Raw genomic sequence first — 17451 nt, 5'->3', positions numbered from 1 at the left:
AACTGCTCGAGGGTAGAATTGTGGACAAGTCTTAAATGTCCGTCGCGGTGATAGCGTTTCAACTCTCCCTGTGAATCCTGCGGTATTCTCGCGAGACTGCTGGCCCCTTTGAGACTACTGCTATCACGACTACGGTAGTCAGGCAACCAGCAGTTCGCGCGAAAGCAGTGATCTCGCTAGAGCACCGCCACAACTTGATGACTGGTCCACAAGTCTACTCGAGGGCTGTGAAACACCCTTATTTTTACATGAAAAAACCCCCACAAAAAACATTCGAAGGGAAATCCATGTCCAATTCTTCGCAGGTATTTTTGTTCAGCCAATACTGGCATTAGAATCACCCCAGAAGAGCTCAATTAACACAATTTTTAAGGACATGGATTTCGCTAGTAAAGTAAAGTATTTTGGTGGTTTTTTTTTCAATCAACAATTCAAGAAAGTGAAGTTTGCAACAACGTGGTTTTACCTGATGTTGACTACTTTGACGAACACTTCCAGAGTGTTTACAAAGACCTAAGAGCAGTATAACACAACCCTGACTTTCGGCTTAAACAAAAATAACCAAAACAAATAATGAGAATAACTTTAACAGTGATGATTTTGAAGTTTTAAAAGAAAAACATCATAAATGAAACATAAGAAAAAAAAAAATATTGCTACTAAAATATTCCAGTGGGTATGTTTGGCATAAATATTAACCGTTAAATAAAACAAACGTAAGGGTGTTTAAAAAACATAATTAAATTAAAATGGTGGAAACTAAGTTCTGTTAGTTTTCGGTGAGTTTTGAATAATGCTGAACCAAGAAAGAAGAAAAAAAGGAAATTTGACGTAAGGAAAATAGTTTTCAGATTACTGACTGATCAGTTTCGGCCAGCGTCATTAACTGACTGCCACGGCCTCACCTAATGCACTCTAATCATGAATTATTACGTACTCCAGACTATCACATCACTGTATATCAACAACAAAAATCCTAAACTAGATCTTCAAACCCGTACCCCTACCCGCCCCCCCCTCCCCTAAAAAAGGATATTCCCCTAACAGTACCAGAGAATCCGCCGTAAATGTAACAATACGACTACGTGTCATTTTTACATTAACATGGTAGAAAAATCTCAACTGTGCCACACAGCATATTTACAATTAAATTACTTTTTACATCACACTAAAGACAAAACTCTCTGAATAAAAACCAGGTTATCTTTTTTTCTCCTCTCTCTTCCTTAATAGTAGTAAGTAATGCTGAGAAAAAATCTGTATACCTTCTTTGGCCTTAAGAACTCTAGAAAACACTCAATTTTTTTTTTACAATTTTTTTTTTTAAGGAATACATTTAGTTATCAAAAGAACAACTCTGCAACCTCAGTACGATTTTTGCTCAGAACAGACCTCCCTGATATACTCGGAAATAAAACGCAAATAATTGTCATTTTTTGTTTTGACTGCGAGCTTGAAGCAAGTCCATACCGATTGGTACGACGACTTATACCTTACACCGTCTTATTTGTATGACTCATTTCCATGGTTATCAGGGAACTTGATCCATTGAACGAAAGTCTCTGAAGCTCAGCTTGTTCTTGTTCCTTCTACTTAGTAATTCGTCATGACCTGACTTTAAGCCAAAGTCTATTTTCAATCGCTTTTCCTATCTGTACCCTGTAAAATCTGGCCATACTCTCATACTGTACTTTAACAATTTGTTATTTTTTTGCATTTGATTATGGCAGGCGCAGCACTGTAGCAGCATTTTTGAGCTATTTGCAACAAATGCTTGTGCCACACCCCAATAGCAGCCACAAGTTCATTTGTCCCAATTTCATTAAATTGTAGTTCATAACCAACTTTGAATGACTAACAAAATATGACCAACAAAACACCCTAAACTGAGAACATATCAACAGCCGAAAAAATCCCAATTTCAATTTGAAAACCCATCGTAAGTTTTTGTTCTTAACTTTGCAAATTCGCTAAGCAGGGAACAACACGCTAAGCAGCTTCTTGATAGGACCCCGGTGCTTATTTTAAAACGCGGTCAAATCCTAACACCGAAAAAATACTTTTGGCACTGACACATTTAAACTCCGTGATAGCTCCAGATCACAAAAATACCATGTTTTGTCTTAAGATCGGTTGTCAATATCGCCACAGCGATTTGCATTGTGACACCCTTTGCTTATCAGTTACGATTACATAGCTTATCCTAACTCTTTGTAAAATTGAGCCCAACTCTTGATGACCTTATACCAAATAATGTTCTCTTATCTGAAAGCTAATTTTTTTACCCAATTTATCTGACGGATCCTACACTCTAACTTAGACTCGGCGCCAAGAAGCTCTACAACTTTCATTTCAAAAATCAAATGGTGCAAATTGAAAATACAAACTACATAAAAAATAATATTCCAACTAAAAGCTTTTAAAATAAAATCATCTGCATTGAAAATCATTAAAACAAATCAAATAAAATTACTGCTATAACGTTACTAATAATTCTCGTTGTATCGTTGTAAAAAATGTCTAAGCGAAATTAATTAAATAAATTTTTTGTTTCTTACTTGCGGCTTGATCGATTCGCTAACATACTAATTTCGTTCTGATAATATTTACAATAAGTAATAATTTATACTTAAAACAAGTTCACCAATAACAGTAGCAAAACAAACTACGTAATTATTGGTCACCTTTAAATTGATTCCTCATAAATCAACCATAATTTACATCTTCTCTCCATCCTCTTGATTAAACTTGAATATACATTTGGTGGATTATCAATAAATCTATGGATCATTGGAAATCGATCAATCAAAATTATATTATTGATCAGCAGTAGGCATAGAATATTCAGGTGGGCGAACACATCAGCTGTCCATGGTGCCTATTTCATCGGTGGTTTTTATCAAATTAAAAACAAAATTTGGGTGGGTTGTTAATGTTTTGAGCCATTATGCTTAAAAATTGGGCGCAATTTTGTAAAGCTAATTAGCACAGGCACAGACAGACCTTGCTTAGCAGAAACAGGTTCCCAGCTAAAATCCCATCAAATTTACATTGTTAAGACTGGTGCCCCGCTCATTTTTCGGATCAGCAGAAAATTTGCTAAGCAGTATTTTCTGCTTAACGGCTTTAAAAAAATTGGGCCCATTTTTTCTTTAATTATGCTTACCAAAATGCTAAGCAGGTTTCATAGAGAATACCAAACAGGTCTTCAAATAAAAATATAAAAATACATAAGAGGGAACTTAGGTACTTGCTTGAGCATGTTGAAACTGCAGAACATCAAAATGCCTGAAGTGACTGGTCTGAAAATAGATCCTTGAGGGAACCAGCAACGACTTGATCAAACCAGTCGCGTCTGGATCGAACCAGTCACGGCAGTGGTGTGACCGGTTCAAACCGGTGTGGCAGTGTGCACTGGAGCGTGATGAGCAGCATGCAACGACCTCCGCACGCCGTCTCCTCGACGGGTCTCGTCATCTGAGAGTGCCATCATCAGCGAGTAAGCTTGAAGCTTGGAATGGCGGCTGAGGTTGGTTCTTCCTTCTCTCAGGATGTCGACGTCCTGAAGGTCTTCCTCGTCGTGTGGGAATGTTGCTGTGGTCTTGGCCAGGCCGAAGTTGATCGGAGTATCCTCCGGCGTGCCTTCATCCATTGTGGGGTCCTCCTCTGAGGTAACACTTGGGGTCTTATCACCTTCTTCCCCGTCGCTGAGATCTTCGCTTTCATTCATGCTGTCATACATGTCCTCGTTTTGGCAGATTTTCTTCTCTCTGACGACGAGTGGCTCGACAACCTCTTGGTTCTCCTCGGATCCATTTCTGAGCTCTTCCGTCTCAGGGATGTCTTCCTCCTTGTCGATGTCTTCCATCTCTCTGTCCACATCACTTTCTCCTTCTTCCAGCATCTCTTTGTCATCCTCCATCTTTTCTGGCTTTGACTCGTCTTCTTTCATCTCAGTTGATGAGCTGCAGACAGAAGGACTCTGGACCTGTTTGGAAGCAATGGCTGCTGTGGCTTCCATAAATTTTCGCCTCAATGCCTCTTTCTCTTTAGCGTCATCGATGAAGTTCTTAATCTCATCAAAATAAGACTCGTCTTTTTCATTTAAGTCATTGGGTTCCTTGAGAGCCTTTGTCTTGGCCATCAGACGAGCTGCTACGATGACGTCATGTTCGGCGGCAGCCGACAGGGCGATCTCCTCAGCTCGCTCGTTCTCGTGCTTCTTCAGGTGTCGATCGAGGTTTGTCTGCTGACCGAAACAGCGCTCGCACAGCGGGCATTTAAATGGCTTCTCCTTGTTGTGGATGTTGCGAACGTGGCGCTGGAGGTTGGAGGAGATGCTGAAAGAACGATCGCAGTATTTGCAGGAGTACGGCTGCTCTCCGGTGTGGGTGCGCAGATGGCGGGTGAGATTCGCAGAGCGGGGAAACAGTTTCCCGCAATATTTGCAGGTGTAGCGATCTTTGCTTCTCATGAGCATCTTCTCTCCCCCGTTGGGATACAACACATTGCTGGGGTAGTTACGGTGGGGTGGACTGATGCCGGTCTTGGCCAACCCTTTCTCCATGTGGTAATGTTCGAATTTCCTGAAGTTTTGAAAGGCGGTATTGGGAAAGAGGTGGTTGTAATCCATGCGCATGAACTTGTTCGGGATGATGTCTCCGTTCACCCTGTATATCGGATCCGGCATGACAAGAGGGATCGGTTTTGCATAGAGGTTGGACGCTACCTTGGTGGGCTCCGCCATCTTATCGCGATGGTTGCTATGGTGATTAGGTGGGCTGTGAGACTTCTTGATTGGCTCATCTGAGATGGGCGTCAACCGTTTACGTCTTGGCATGCTCAGATCTAACGGCAGCTCCTCCCCTGTTGTGCGCGACGGCAGCTTGGTAGTTCCTGATCTCCTTTTGGACAGATCGAAGGGTGACTCTTGCAGTATGACACCCTCACTCTCTGAACCTCGGAAGCTACTCTCACGATGAATCCTCTCTTCGGTATTATGGCCATTACTTCTGACCTCAGATGTCAGCAGACCATTCTCAGGATGGGCACCACCGAAGTACTTCTCGGCGATCGAGGCTATGGCTTTCATTGGTTCGCTGGGTGCGATTCGGTTCTCGGGTCTTCTCTCATTCCTCTGATGAGTCTGGTGGTGGTTCATCTGAACGTTTCTGCCGTTGCTGTGCCGGTTGGCGATTTTCCGATGGGCCTTGTTTTCTGTGTTCTCTTCGCTGTCCGAGTCGAGGTCACTGCCAGAGGTCGAGTCCAGGTCACTGCCTGTCGGAGTGCTAACATTGGACACGTCGCTACCGTCACTGATCTCGCTATCTGCTCTCTCGTTGGGATCTCGTTTCATCTTGATTACATGTCTGCCGGGGTGTTTGGCATGGCCATGTTTGTCTGGGCTGACACTCGAAGTGTAATGCTTCAGCCAATCATCGGTTGAAACTGCTGAACCGTTGGGGCTCGCTCCGCCACTGCCCGTTCTTGTGGTTGGGTTGTGTTTGTTGAAGCTGTTCGGTACAAGATGGGACTGTGTTGGCAGCGGTGGGTAGCCCATGAAGTAAGGGTGGCCAGGAACGGGAACTTTATCAGCGCCAGGGTACCCTAAGAGGTTATTCAGGAGTGCCTGCTGGGTCAGGTGTAAATTAGGATTCCAGAGATGAGCCAAATTCCCAGGATGCAGGGGCCCGTTGGGTCCGAGCATGCCAACGCCCATCAGCGCGGGGTTTGGGGTCATCACAGCACCTCCGCCGTTGCGTCCAACGGATGGCACACTGGTGGACTGGCTCACAGGGATTTGGTTATTGAGAAGCTGGTTGCCATGGCAGAAGCGGCGGTGCTTGTTCAGAGAGGTGACGGTGGCAAACATCTGGCTGCAGTTATTGCATTTGAGCTGTGTGCGGCAGTCGGCGTGCATCCGCTTGTGTCGACACAGATTGGAGAACTGCGTGTAAGACTTGAGGCAGACCTCACAAATGAATGGCTTGATGCTGCTGTGAATGTGAGTGTGCTGCTTCAGCCCGCTGGAGGTGGCGAACGTCTTGCCGCACTCGGGGCAGGCGTGGCAGCGGGCCCCGACGTGCTGAGTACGAATGTGCCGCTGCAGGTTGCTGGGGTCGGAGAACACCTTGTCGCAGTGCTCGCAGGGGAACTGTAGGTTGCTGTCGTGCTCTTGCTGATGCCTCTGGAGGTTGGACTTCCAGTGGAAGGTCTTAGGGCATTCCTCGCAGTGAAAATCTCGGTTTGCTCGGTATTCCCCACTCTCTTGTTCCTCCTCGTGGTGCGGCCCAGATTTCTCGTCAGTTTCCTCTTTTGTGTCGTCTCCAGAGTCTTCTGGTTCACATTTGACGCCATGCACTGAAGAATAAATAAATCGGAATGCAATTAATTTTCATTGATTAAGTCGAATGATCATGATAAACACTTGCTTGGCATATGCACCATCTTGTTCAAGGGTGTTTGTTTCGCACCTGCGTTCACAACTGGGTACTTGAATTTCAACACTCCCCTCCCAGACATGCTGAGTCACAGGCTGCAATACCAGCTCGAACTAAACAAATCTGCCCCTTGAAATCGATGGCGCATGTAACCGTAAAAATATCTAAGAGGCATGTAAGTTATTCTGAGAATAATTTTAATAAAATGGGACCAGATAAAGAAAGTTATTGTAAAATAGTCTCAAACAAAATAGTTTCAATAAGTGAAAGGAAACAAAAGCACCACACCTTGTTGGAATTGTTGGTTGAGTGTTGTGAAGATTGCATTGGAATTCTTGCAAGCGTATTTCTGATGTCGCCTCAGAGCCACCTTAGAGCGGAACAATTCATCGCAATCCCCGCACTGGAATCGTTTCTCCTCTGTGGACACACAAGAAAAAAAAGGCAGAGAACTTGTTAAAAGGAGGCAAACTTCTTAGCCATTAATGATGTGTGCTGCCCTCTGTTGGCAGAGAGATGTACAGGTGACTGTCTGTTGGATAGGAGAAAGCAACTTCAGCGGGGGTGTTTTTATGAGACATGTCCGAACTGTGGTCAGAATAGATGGATTCCATTCTCCGGTCCACTGGAAGCGGACAAGGACGATATTGGGTCTCAACACCGTCATCGAAATTGACCCCGCCGTTCCGAGAGTTGAAAACGGACACCCAGTGACTTTAATCTAAAAAAGAAAAAAAACTATAAACTAAAAAAAAAAAAAAAAAAATCTCACCACGGAAACCCGCAGAATTACACCATCTTCCTTTTGCAGTCTGACAAGCCCCATAATGACTGATCGAATTTCATGTTGGATCACGCAACACGAGAGCCCGCTCATAATGGACTGATACCTCTTGCCTTATAACCCTTTTTTTCTCTTCCCCTTCATGCCCTGAGGGGTGCTTGGGTGCTGGGCGGACCCCATTCACAGGTACAGTCATGCACACCCATTTCCTAGACTGTGAATAGAGAGTATAGACTCTGAGGTAAGCCATGCTTCCATATACGTACATGAGGAGAGGGGAGACAGGGAAGGGGCATTTTTAGTCTTAGGTGGAAAGATCTGCAACAAGACCTTTATCAGGATGGCAGAATCTAGTTCCCCGTATGCAAAGTCAATAAATAAACACTGGATGGCATGAAGGGGGCCTGACTATTTCACCTCCAGGCCTCAGTTTCATTTTACATTGCTTTTGATTAATAACACAAAAAAAGGATGCACCATAATAGCAGGGGACAATTATAAAGAGCTGCGCAAGCACAAAACCTATCTAAGCACAACAAAATTATGCTTATCAGAATCATGCATTATACTTGGCTCTTGGGGGAAAAAATGGGTGATTTAGTTTAGTAAAAGAGTTGACCTACATTTATATATGGTAAAGGTTTTTATAGACTTTTCAGGATATTTGATATAAAAAAATTGCTGATTTTTCCGAGGGCCACAGAATCGGAAATCAGACTTGAGTAGGAAGAATACCATGCAGGCGGAATAAGGTCACCAGCTTAAAAAAGAAAAGATGTACCATCTGTGACTTGTATCCTGCTCATTTCTGTTTAGCAGGAACTTCAAAGCTTTTTTTCTGCTTAAAGCAAAAAGATTTTGGGCCCAGTATGTTCATCAAGCAAGAAGAATTCTTTATTTAATGTCTTCACTTGGAAAAAATTGCATTCTAAACAACTTTAGTTGCCCACTAAAGATAGATACTTAGATATTGTGGCTAGGGGAGGGCCTCAATTTTTTATTAAGAAAAAGTAACAATAGACAAATAATTCTACTGCAAAAAGACTATTCAAAAGTGAGGCGTTGCTTCTTGTATTTTACAAACAGAAAAACCCCATTGTTTGATCGCTCCATCCTTACACTTCCAAGTCATCTTCCAAAGATATAGAGTTGTGATCTCATTTCATAATTGTTGTCTAAGTTTCACTTTTTGGTTTCCAACTTTGCCCCCCCCCCCACACTCCCATCCTCCAAAGACCTGTACAAACTAAGTATTTTCAGGAGAATGGGCAGTGAACAGTCATAACCTGTCCACTTCCTGTACCCCCAGACCCACTTTCCCCCCTCGCTCTACCCAAAATCCTTCAAAGGGCACCCCCCAAAAAAGCCAACCAAGAACAAATAAACCCCAAAGAAACCTGACCGACCCCCTATTCTGAACTGATAATCGAAGAAGCACAATCATTTCCCAGCCTAAATCTCTTCCAGGTTTTCTGACGTTTCAAGAACACCGCTGAAAATTAAGATTTATGAGTTTTTTGCCCCCTGGTCCCCTCCTAGGCCCTAGTACCTTGCCTCCTGGGACTCTGGTGGCAAATTGGTTAAGTGCTCATATTGACCATCTACATCCACATATAGTTAATCAAAGTCTCGAAAAGTCACATGACGATTACCCCCCTGTGACCCCCCCCCCCCCCAAAGAAAAGAAAAAATTATAACAGGGGAAAAATAAAAACCCACCTCCCTTACCCTCATGTTAATTGTCTTCAAGTTAGCAACACATCCCCATCCTTATCCCGGTTTACAAGAACCCCCCCCCCCTCCCTTCCACCTTCCTCCCATTGTTCAGCCTACTCATCTTTAGCATTGTACAAACTGAAGAACTTGTTTGACAAAGTAGAACATCTTGACATGCTCAGTATTCTTATCTTATAAACCCCAGCTACAAAAACAAAAATCAGCCAACATCCTACAGCTTGTAACCTCAAGTGAGTTTCCCCACAAAACCCCACTCCCCTACCCATATCGTTGATTCTGTCGTTCAATGCTTTAAACAATCCTATCCCTGACCCCCCCCCCCCCATCCCCCCTCACTATAAGATGTCTATGCCCCCCCCCCACCCCCTCATAAAAATGTCCAAGTCATCCCTTAGTGCCTGTGACCAGAGTCCTAAAACCATCCCATAAAAAATCCTTCACTTAAAGGCAGTGAACACTATCGGTAATTGTCAAAGACTAGCCTTCACAGTTGGTGTATCTCAACATATGCATAAAATAACAAACCTGTGAAAATTTGAGCTCAATCGGTCATCCAACTTGCGAGATAATAATAAAAGAAAAAAAACCTTGTCACACAAAGTTGTGTGCGTTTAGATGGTTGATTTCGAGACCTCAAGTTCTAAATCTGAGGGTCTCGAAATCAAATTCGTGGAAAATTACTTCTTTCTCGAAAACTATGGCACTTCAGAGGGAGCCGTTTCCCACAGATGTACCATCAACCTCTCCACATTACTCATTACCAAGTAAGTTTTTATGCTTATAATTATTTTGAGTAATTACCAACAGTGTCCACTGCCTTTAAACTCAAATAATCAGCCCTATCAATCCAACCCTCCCCTGAGTGTCCTAAACCGCCCCCAAACACCGATCCCCAGACACAACCCCCTTCTTAAAGTCCTCAGAGAGCGTACATCTAACATCTCAATTAAAATCACTCAAAAAAAGATGGACAGAAAGATAAACAAGTCATTTCCCTCTCTCTGGGTCTAATACTGAGACTCAGATCAATCCGAACTGACAGATTCCGGCTTCGATTTGGAAACACAGTCCAGACCCCTAGAACCCATCGGAGCAATTCCTTCCCCTCCTTGATCATCCCCAAAACTAGATAGCTGACAAGTCTCTAATCCAAAAGGGATGTTACAATTCCAGTTTCTGGTTTCATTCCTTTACAATTAGTAAAAACAAACCTGAAACTAAACCCGTTAACCTTTTACAGATGGAGCTGGGTTTCCATTTCATGGCTCTGGATCCCCCCCCCCCCCCGAAATTTTTTTTTGGGTTAAAGGCAAGGTATACCTTTACTAATTACTAAATAATGTAATGACCATAAAAGGTTACTTGCTAAGAAGCACTGGGAGCTGTTGATATTATAAAATTTTGTTTTAACCGACACCCTTTGAAGTAAGGTAGTTTTAGAGAAAGAGGTTACTTTTCACCAAAATATTTGAATTGGGGAAAGGCTTCAGCACAAACAAAATAAAGTTATTAATTGGGCCCCAGATCTTTTGAGTTGTTTTTTCATATGCAGTAAATGATGACAGATCTTTTAAGAATTGCATTTGAAGAAACAAGACCCTGTTCCTGCTGATATCCAATGCCCCCTCTTACCCTCGGACAAATATAGCAAAACGAAAGACAGATTTGACAAAAATAAGTCAACTATGAAGTATGAAGAGGAACCCAAGATTCTCCAAACTTCATTCACCCTGTATTACGTGTAGATAGGCTAATCCGAACCGACATGTGGCATACACCCCCCCCCCCCCTCGAGAGAGAGAAACAAAACCCACCCTTCCCTGGGAAAGGTAGCCATATGCAGCCGGAGTGTAAAATTCTTATTTTCTGGACTGATAACTTATTAAGACAGTTGACATGAGTTAGTGGAAATCTACAGCATGATACAGAACAGACTGGAGGATACTCCTGTGCGTTTCCACCTTGAATCAATCATCCAGAGCCACAGTCTCTGCCTCTCCCAAATTTGTTTCATCTGCCAAAGTATTTTTGTTTTCATTTTTCATCTCCTTTTTTTTCTTACTTCTTCTTCTTATCATGTCCACATACACTAGAGGTTGTGTTCAGCCAGAACTGAAGACAGTCAGGGTTTGCATTTAGCAGTGGTCCGCTGGCCAAAATGCCAGATGAAACACGGTGGACCAGGTCCTGCTAGCTAGTTGAACAAAAAATTAGGGGCAAACCCTGACAGTTTTTGCACTTACTGTGAGGAGGATAAATGTACCATAAAGTAGCATTCAAAATGTGTAGTCCTTGTGTGATTTTTGTCAGTTCAGTACAAAGACCGAACCCCCTAAACTGGATGAACGACGTAATCTCCGAAACAAGAGTCCACCACCCCCTTTCTTCTCTCATCAACAGAGCATAAGAAACTAAACTTTATCTTTTCAAGAACAGGAAGCTACCTTGCTTCCAGCAAACTTTACACACCCTCCCAACTGTAGTCCACAAATAACCACGGAGGAGCAAGTCAAGCTTGGCAAGTAAAGGCCCGGATACTACATGCAACCACAAGGTGTTGATTGAACGTAACCCCAGGGATTGGATCAAACTCAAAGTGAATTTTTTATATTTTGTTCGTTAAAATGAGTGGCAGGTCTCCTCCCGAATGCAATTTCATAGAACTGCTTATAAGCAGAAAATATCGCTTCACAAATTTCTGCTTGGCAGAAATGAGCAGGATACCAGTCGAACTGATAGGTCCAACGTACCCCCGCTGGAATTGTTATCCGATCTATTCAAAACACGTTCTCCGTTTGGACTGTTGAGATGCTCCCTATTTTAAAACCACAGCACAGTTTTCTTCAACCAGTCTCACATGAAGACTATTCACTTGAAAATTTGGTGATGTTGGGACCCTCTCCCCCACCCCTGGAGCTGTTTATGGCAGTATCTGTTCTGTGGTCTATCACCCTATTTGCTTACCTATGAGCTGGATTGGAATCCCTTCTTGATCAGGAAAAGCAGCTTCTTTCAGGACCAGCAACTCTTCACCAGGTGGGATGGGGTGGATAACTTTGTAGTACACCTACAGAAAACAACATCAAATTAAAGTTTTATTTATTTATTACACATCTAACAGCAAAATTAGCGCCATCAACAGGATGAATAAGAAATGAGAAGAAAATTTCAGTTTTAGACAAAGGAGGAACACCCCAATGGGGACTATTGTTAACTACTTAATTTGTGTACATCTCATTGTATTTTACTTGTTAACATTGCAGCAATTTAGCCAAAATGTAGCTATAATGTAGCAAGGCAAAATCTGAGAGAAAGCATGGGATCTACGATAAAATCCTAAAATTTTGAAAAATCATAGACTATAATATAAAGATGAGAAAAAACTTCACATTAAATACAAAGCATTAATTGGACAATGTCACCATTAACGGCATTTTAGTTTATCCAGTACACCTTTAACCAAATACTCAATCACTCGGAAGATCCCACGAGTCCGCGAGGGGTGGGGTTCAAGGCAGAGGGGGGCACCCCCAAACAACAACAACCCTTCTATATCACCAGGTGATTAATGACAGTTCAATTCACCCACTCAGAACATACCACCTGTCTCCCCCTATACACCATGACATTGACTGGTCCAGGAGTCACAACCACCACCCCTTCTCAACGATTCTCTCTCTCTCCCGACCGCACCCCCCCTCCCTTATGACACCGCCAGCGACTTTGAGTCACCTTTAATTAATCCCCCTAGCATAAGCATGTCATAATTGGCATACAGGTTGATAAATTGCCCCCCCCCCTCTCTCTCTGTACATCTGGCTCCCCCCCCCCCCCCCCACCAACACTAAACTGGCCAAATTAAAAACCTGTTTAACAACCCCTTGTCCCACAAGAGATGCAATTAATACAGCCATCATACTCGCTACACATTTCTGTCACATGGCAGCTTGACACTTATTGTGCATCATCCACAAAGGGTGTTGTACTATTTACGAGGGGGGACCTCTTTTTATGGGAGGAGATTTGAGACAAAAAGGGAGGCTGTTCAAACAATCTCGGAGCAGAGGTTCTTGTACTCAAAATTTCAATCTTTAAAAAAAAAAAAAAATCCCAAACTGAAGGATGTTTTGATGAATCTTAGCTGACAAATTTTGTATTAACAGCAATTTTGTATAAATACTTAACGGAGGCAAAAAAAAAAAAAAATTGAAGGAGATCGCCTCTATGGCCCCTGGTTCTTGCCTGGGTGCTCTTGAAGTGCTCCAGTGGAAATTTAAAATGCCCTCATAGGGTGCTTTTCACCAAGAAGAAAAATGCCTTGATGCCCTTGCCCTTTAAAAATACAGGCCTGCCCTTGCCCTTTCAAAAACAAAGATACAGGCCTGGAGATTCTCTCTCGATGTTCACACCTTCTCGCTGAACCCAACTCCGTGATCGAGGAGGGTACCAGCGGTCTCATTTCATCCCCCTGCTTCTAGTCTTTCCCTCACACCTCAGCCCACAGCGAGCATTCCAGATTCACCATCCTGAAAGACGAGGGCCAAACGATTTTACCCATCCCCCAACAGAAGCGACACTGATCGTCAATGCGGCCGTCAACGTCAACTAAACCCCCCTGTATAATTAGCAACAGCGGCATTACACTACACCCCAGCCCTCGGTTCCTTCACTGTGTGTTAGTTAGCGGCAGGTGAAAGTTTACATCTGTGTTCAGGTGACTTGAGAATGTCAGTTTGCATTGTTGAAGTTCACTAAAAAAAATATATAAATGACTGACTTTATATTGCAAGGGATGTTGACCGGCATATTCAATTCCTTAGTGTGCAATCTATGTATCTTTACAACTGTCATAATACCTGTAAAATTAATTTCCATAAGGAAAGACTGCAACACTTTAAACAGCATTGAATATCTGAGTAATCCAGTTACACCTTCTGAAAACCCCTGGGGTTACACTAAGTTCAACACTGACTTACTATTACCGCTTGTTTAATTTCACTGTGATATAATCAGTTTGTACCGGCCGATTTCAGCAAAAATGAATTCTATTTCATAAACACGCATTCACACTCATACATTTTCCATAAGCTAAATCAAACTAATGTTTCTTTTTTAGCTCCTTATGCAATTTTATTTCCGTGCGTGTACACATGACTTCGTACTTCTCATTCAAGTTCACTTCTGTCAATTCTATTTCATTTGTAAATATATTCAACACAACATTCTCACAACTCTTCAGTTGTGTCACGATGGAAGTTATGGCGTTTAGGGTAGAAAGGGTAGAAATGGGCGGCCACTACCAAATTTTTAACTGAAGATTTTGTAAAAAATCTTGGTGTGAACGCCTACCTTGTTTTCAATCTGAACAGCCACCATGTTCTGCTCCTCAAATGTTGGAGCGCTTCGGACGTACTTCATCCAGTTCCCTGTACCCGGCTCACTGGCGTCAATCCAACATCTGACCTTGCGACCTCGTCAACAATCTGTGATCAAAACAATTAAAAAAGGTTCAAATTTTAAAATAGTCAACATGATGAATGTCATAAATGTCTTTGAAAAGCATTGGAATGACAAGTATTACTAAGGACTCAAATCAATTATATAAACATATTTATTGTCTTTGATAATAATTTTGAAAGAAAATTTGATCAAAAGTTTTAAAATGCCTTTGAATAAAATTATTCTGGTGACAACTCTTTTATCTTTTGATGACTCAAACTAAGTATTTGTAAAAAAAATTGAGCTTTTGATAGATTTAGTCAAATGGTTAGTAACCACAATCCCTGGTTTATCATGAATCTTAATTTATAACTTTAATTGCTGTTAAAAATTACCAGCAAGCCCCTTTGTAGATTCCATTTACAAAAGTCTGGGAAAAAAGAACATAGATACAGAATCTTTAATCTACTGCAAACAATTATTGGTTGGTTTGACAGACCACCAGACGATGGTCGCTTATCCTCTCCCAAACCCTCATGAAGCGAAATGAAGAGATAAGTGTTGCTTTTTGAACGGCTACGAAGGGGTGACATCAACTAAAGTGGATGGACACACAATCTCTGCACGAGCAGGAGATCCTAATTGCCAGAGAGCGTTTTAGTTTTTATCTCCTCCAGAATCCGAGCTATCACTGACAATAACTGGAGTGGGTTCGGGATAAACGTTAAGGACTCCCCGGGTTGGACTGTGTGTACAGACGCAATCGAGAACATCTGCCTCTGAATTGAGTCATGTCAGAATTTGATTGTATTAACGCTCGGAATGTGTTATTTACGTGAACAGTTCAAATACGCAAACTCCGAAAACCCCCCTCCCTCTCTCCGAAGTCTCTTAAGGAGGTCCGAACCAATTATCAATACACACAGGGGCTATTTTTGAAGATACTAGGAGCAGTTCAGGAAACGGTTAGTTTACAGACGGGTCCAAGACAGGTGACTTCAAACGGCCAGTGATAACACGAATACTCCCCGTCTCGTTCCAGGAAGATGTTTGAGGCTTGTACAAATACATCCAGTGGAAGCGAGAGACGGAGAGGAGGGGGAGCGAGATTCACTCAAGAAAAGAGCTAAGACGACTACAGGAAATCAAAGCAGAACATCCACAGGTGTCTTGAATTATTGGTGGGATTTGAGGCCACCTCTCTTATTTCCCTCTTTTTGATTATTATATTAGTGAGCAAATAAACTCAGACTCCAATGCGTTGGAGGCAGTTTAGGAAGACAGGGGCTAGGGAAGGAACTAGTGAGGGGGGCATGCATGAGGAGGAAGGGGCAGAGGAAAGAGGGGACTTTCCAAGAACGATAATAAAGAGAAGTTTTAGGACGAAGAAACAGTTTTGTAATAATATTCCGAACTTAGCTAATTACGTGTAGAACTGATTTGTTAATTAGCGAATTCTACTGCACGCTTGCAAGCCTAAAGACACTTTTAGAACTAAGATTATTTTTGTAAGACAAGTTTCCATTCAAGAGCCACCACAAATATTTGCTTTACCTCACCCCCCCCCCCTCTTTCCTGGTGATAAGTTTCCCTAAACACTTGTTAAGAGCCCACTGAGTACACTTGATGGCCCAAAAGGTGCAGTGATATTTCTGTCCGCAGATAGCGAGACAGGCAAATACTGAAATGCCACCTGGTTCATCCGGGGTCATCCGTTGAGGCTTCCAAGTTTTTACTTCTCATAAATCAGACTTGACCTATTTTGATAGGGGGAAGGAAGCTTTGGGATTCACAAGTCTTAAAGGTTGGGGGGGGGTGATACTACCTGAGTGCAAATTGAGAAGAGACTAAAAAAAAACTAGCCTAACACGAATTCCTGAATGATTGTCTCACCGCAGGGTTCCGTGCTGGGCCCCCAATAGTTACAACAAGTACATGCAGCTTTTACTCCATGTACTGCACCTCTTTGAAACCCCTTGCCTGATCAGCATGTTTCCCTCCATCATACGGTCTAGACTGTTTAATGATGAATATTAGTTCAGCTCCCCTTAGTTATTTTCATCTTAAATATTTTCTTCTTGAAGCCCCTCACAAAGAGTGGCTTTTAGCCTTGTTTGCACCATCTTGCATTTAAAAAATAAAATTCAACAACAAAAAGCATGTTTGTTGAAAAGAAAGTTTGGTCTGTCACTTTTTAACTAAAATAATGGCAAGTGGACAAACAAAATTGAGTTAATGTGTAAAAGACAGTCTTGTGGAAAACTGGTAAGCAATTAAACTTGAAAAAACTGAAATTCATTATCTGACAGTAATTTGATCCTAAAAGTCCATGATGGCGCTGATTAGAGCACTGTATAAAAAGTCTACAAAAAAGCAATCAATTTATCAAGCAAGTTTATCTCAATAACCATCATCCCTCCAATAATTAGACAACCTTTAGTACCTCCTCTATCCCCTATTAGCAATCAAGTTATTAATAATGGTCATGAAGTGCACTGCTCTAGTTCTATGGGTTCAAGGTTGACAACCACCGAGGGAGGGGCTACTGTAGTTAAAATGAGGACACCCTGGGGTTTGAAAACATCTCCGTTAGTTAGGAACTTCTTTTGCATGACTGAAAACTCTTCATTCAAAATTGAAATTGGGCTTTTAACATCAAAATCAACAGAAAAATTGAGGAAAATGGGGGGAAATTAAGAAAAAGGGGAGGAAAAAATAATAGTAAACAAATGCAGGGAGTATAAATACATGGAAAGTATGGATTTTACTTCAAACTATGAACAGATCAATCATAAAAATGAATCACAAATAAATTAAAGTCTGTGAAACTGCCTAAATTAATTTGACAACCTTCCCCAAAACATCATAAGACTTTAACAATCAACACAATATAACCACAAAAACTAACCACCAGAAAGCAGAATTTATAATAAATTTGACCTCTCATAATCCATCCCTTCAAGCATCCTCCTCAACCTGAAAGAACCATCTCAGATTAAAAAAACCTTAACCCAATCCCTTCACAAAACAGAAGATAGCAACACTAAGCTT

At 42.0% G+C, this 17451-nt stretch overlaps 1 protein-coding gene across 1 annotated transcript in view; it reads right to left on the bottom strand.

Annotated features, from left to right (window-relative positions):
- Positions 1-694: 694 nt before the first annotated feature.
- The window catches only part of LOC139950559 (histone-lysine N-methyltransferase MECOM-like), a 57667-nt gene continuing 40910 nt past the window's right edge, over positions 695-17451 (bottom strand). The window contains exons 2-5 of the mRNA XM_071949302.1: positions 14311-14444; positions 11926-12028; positions 6729-6860; positions 695-6360 (exon numbers count right to left, since the gene is read on the bottom strand). Of these exons, the coding sequence (XP_071805403.1) occupies positions 3392-6360; positions 6729-6860; positions 11926-12028; positions 14311-14379 (3273 nt within the window). The 5' untranslated portion in view covers positions 14380-14444 and the 3' untranslated portion in view covers positions 695-3391. The remainder of the gene's footprint in view (positions 6361-6728; positions 6861-11925; positions 12029-14310; positions 14445-17451) is intronic.

This window comes from Asterias amurensis, chromosome 18, assembly GCF_032118995.1.
Source record: "Asterias amurensis chromosome 18, ASM3211899v1".
NCBI lineage: Eukaryota > Metazoa > Echinodermata > Asteroidea > Forcipulatida > Asteriidae > Asterias > Asterias amurensis.
The sequence above is the reverse complement of the archived record's forward strand: the minus strand, read 5'-3'. Positions and strand labels throughout refer to the sequence as shown.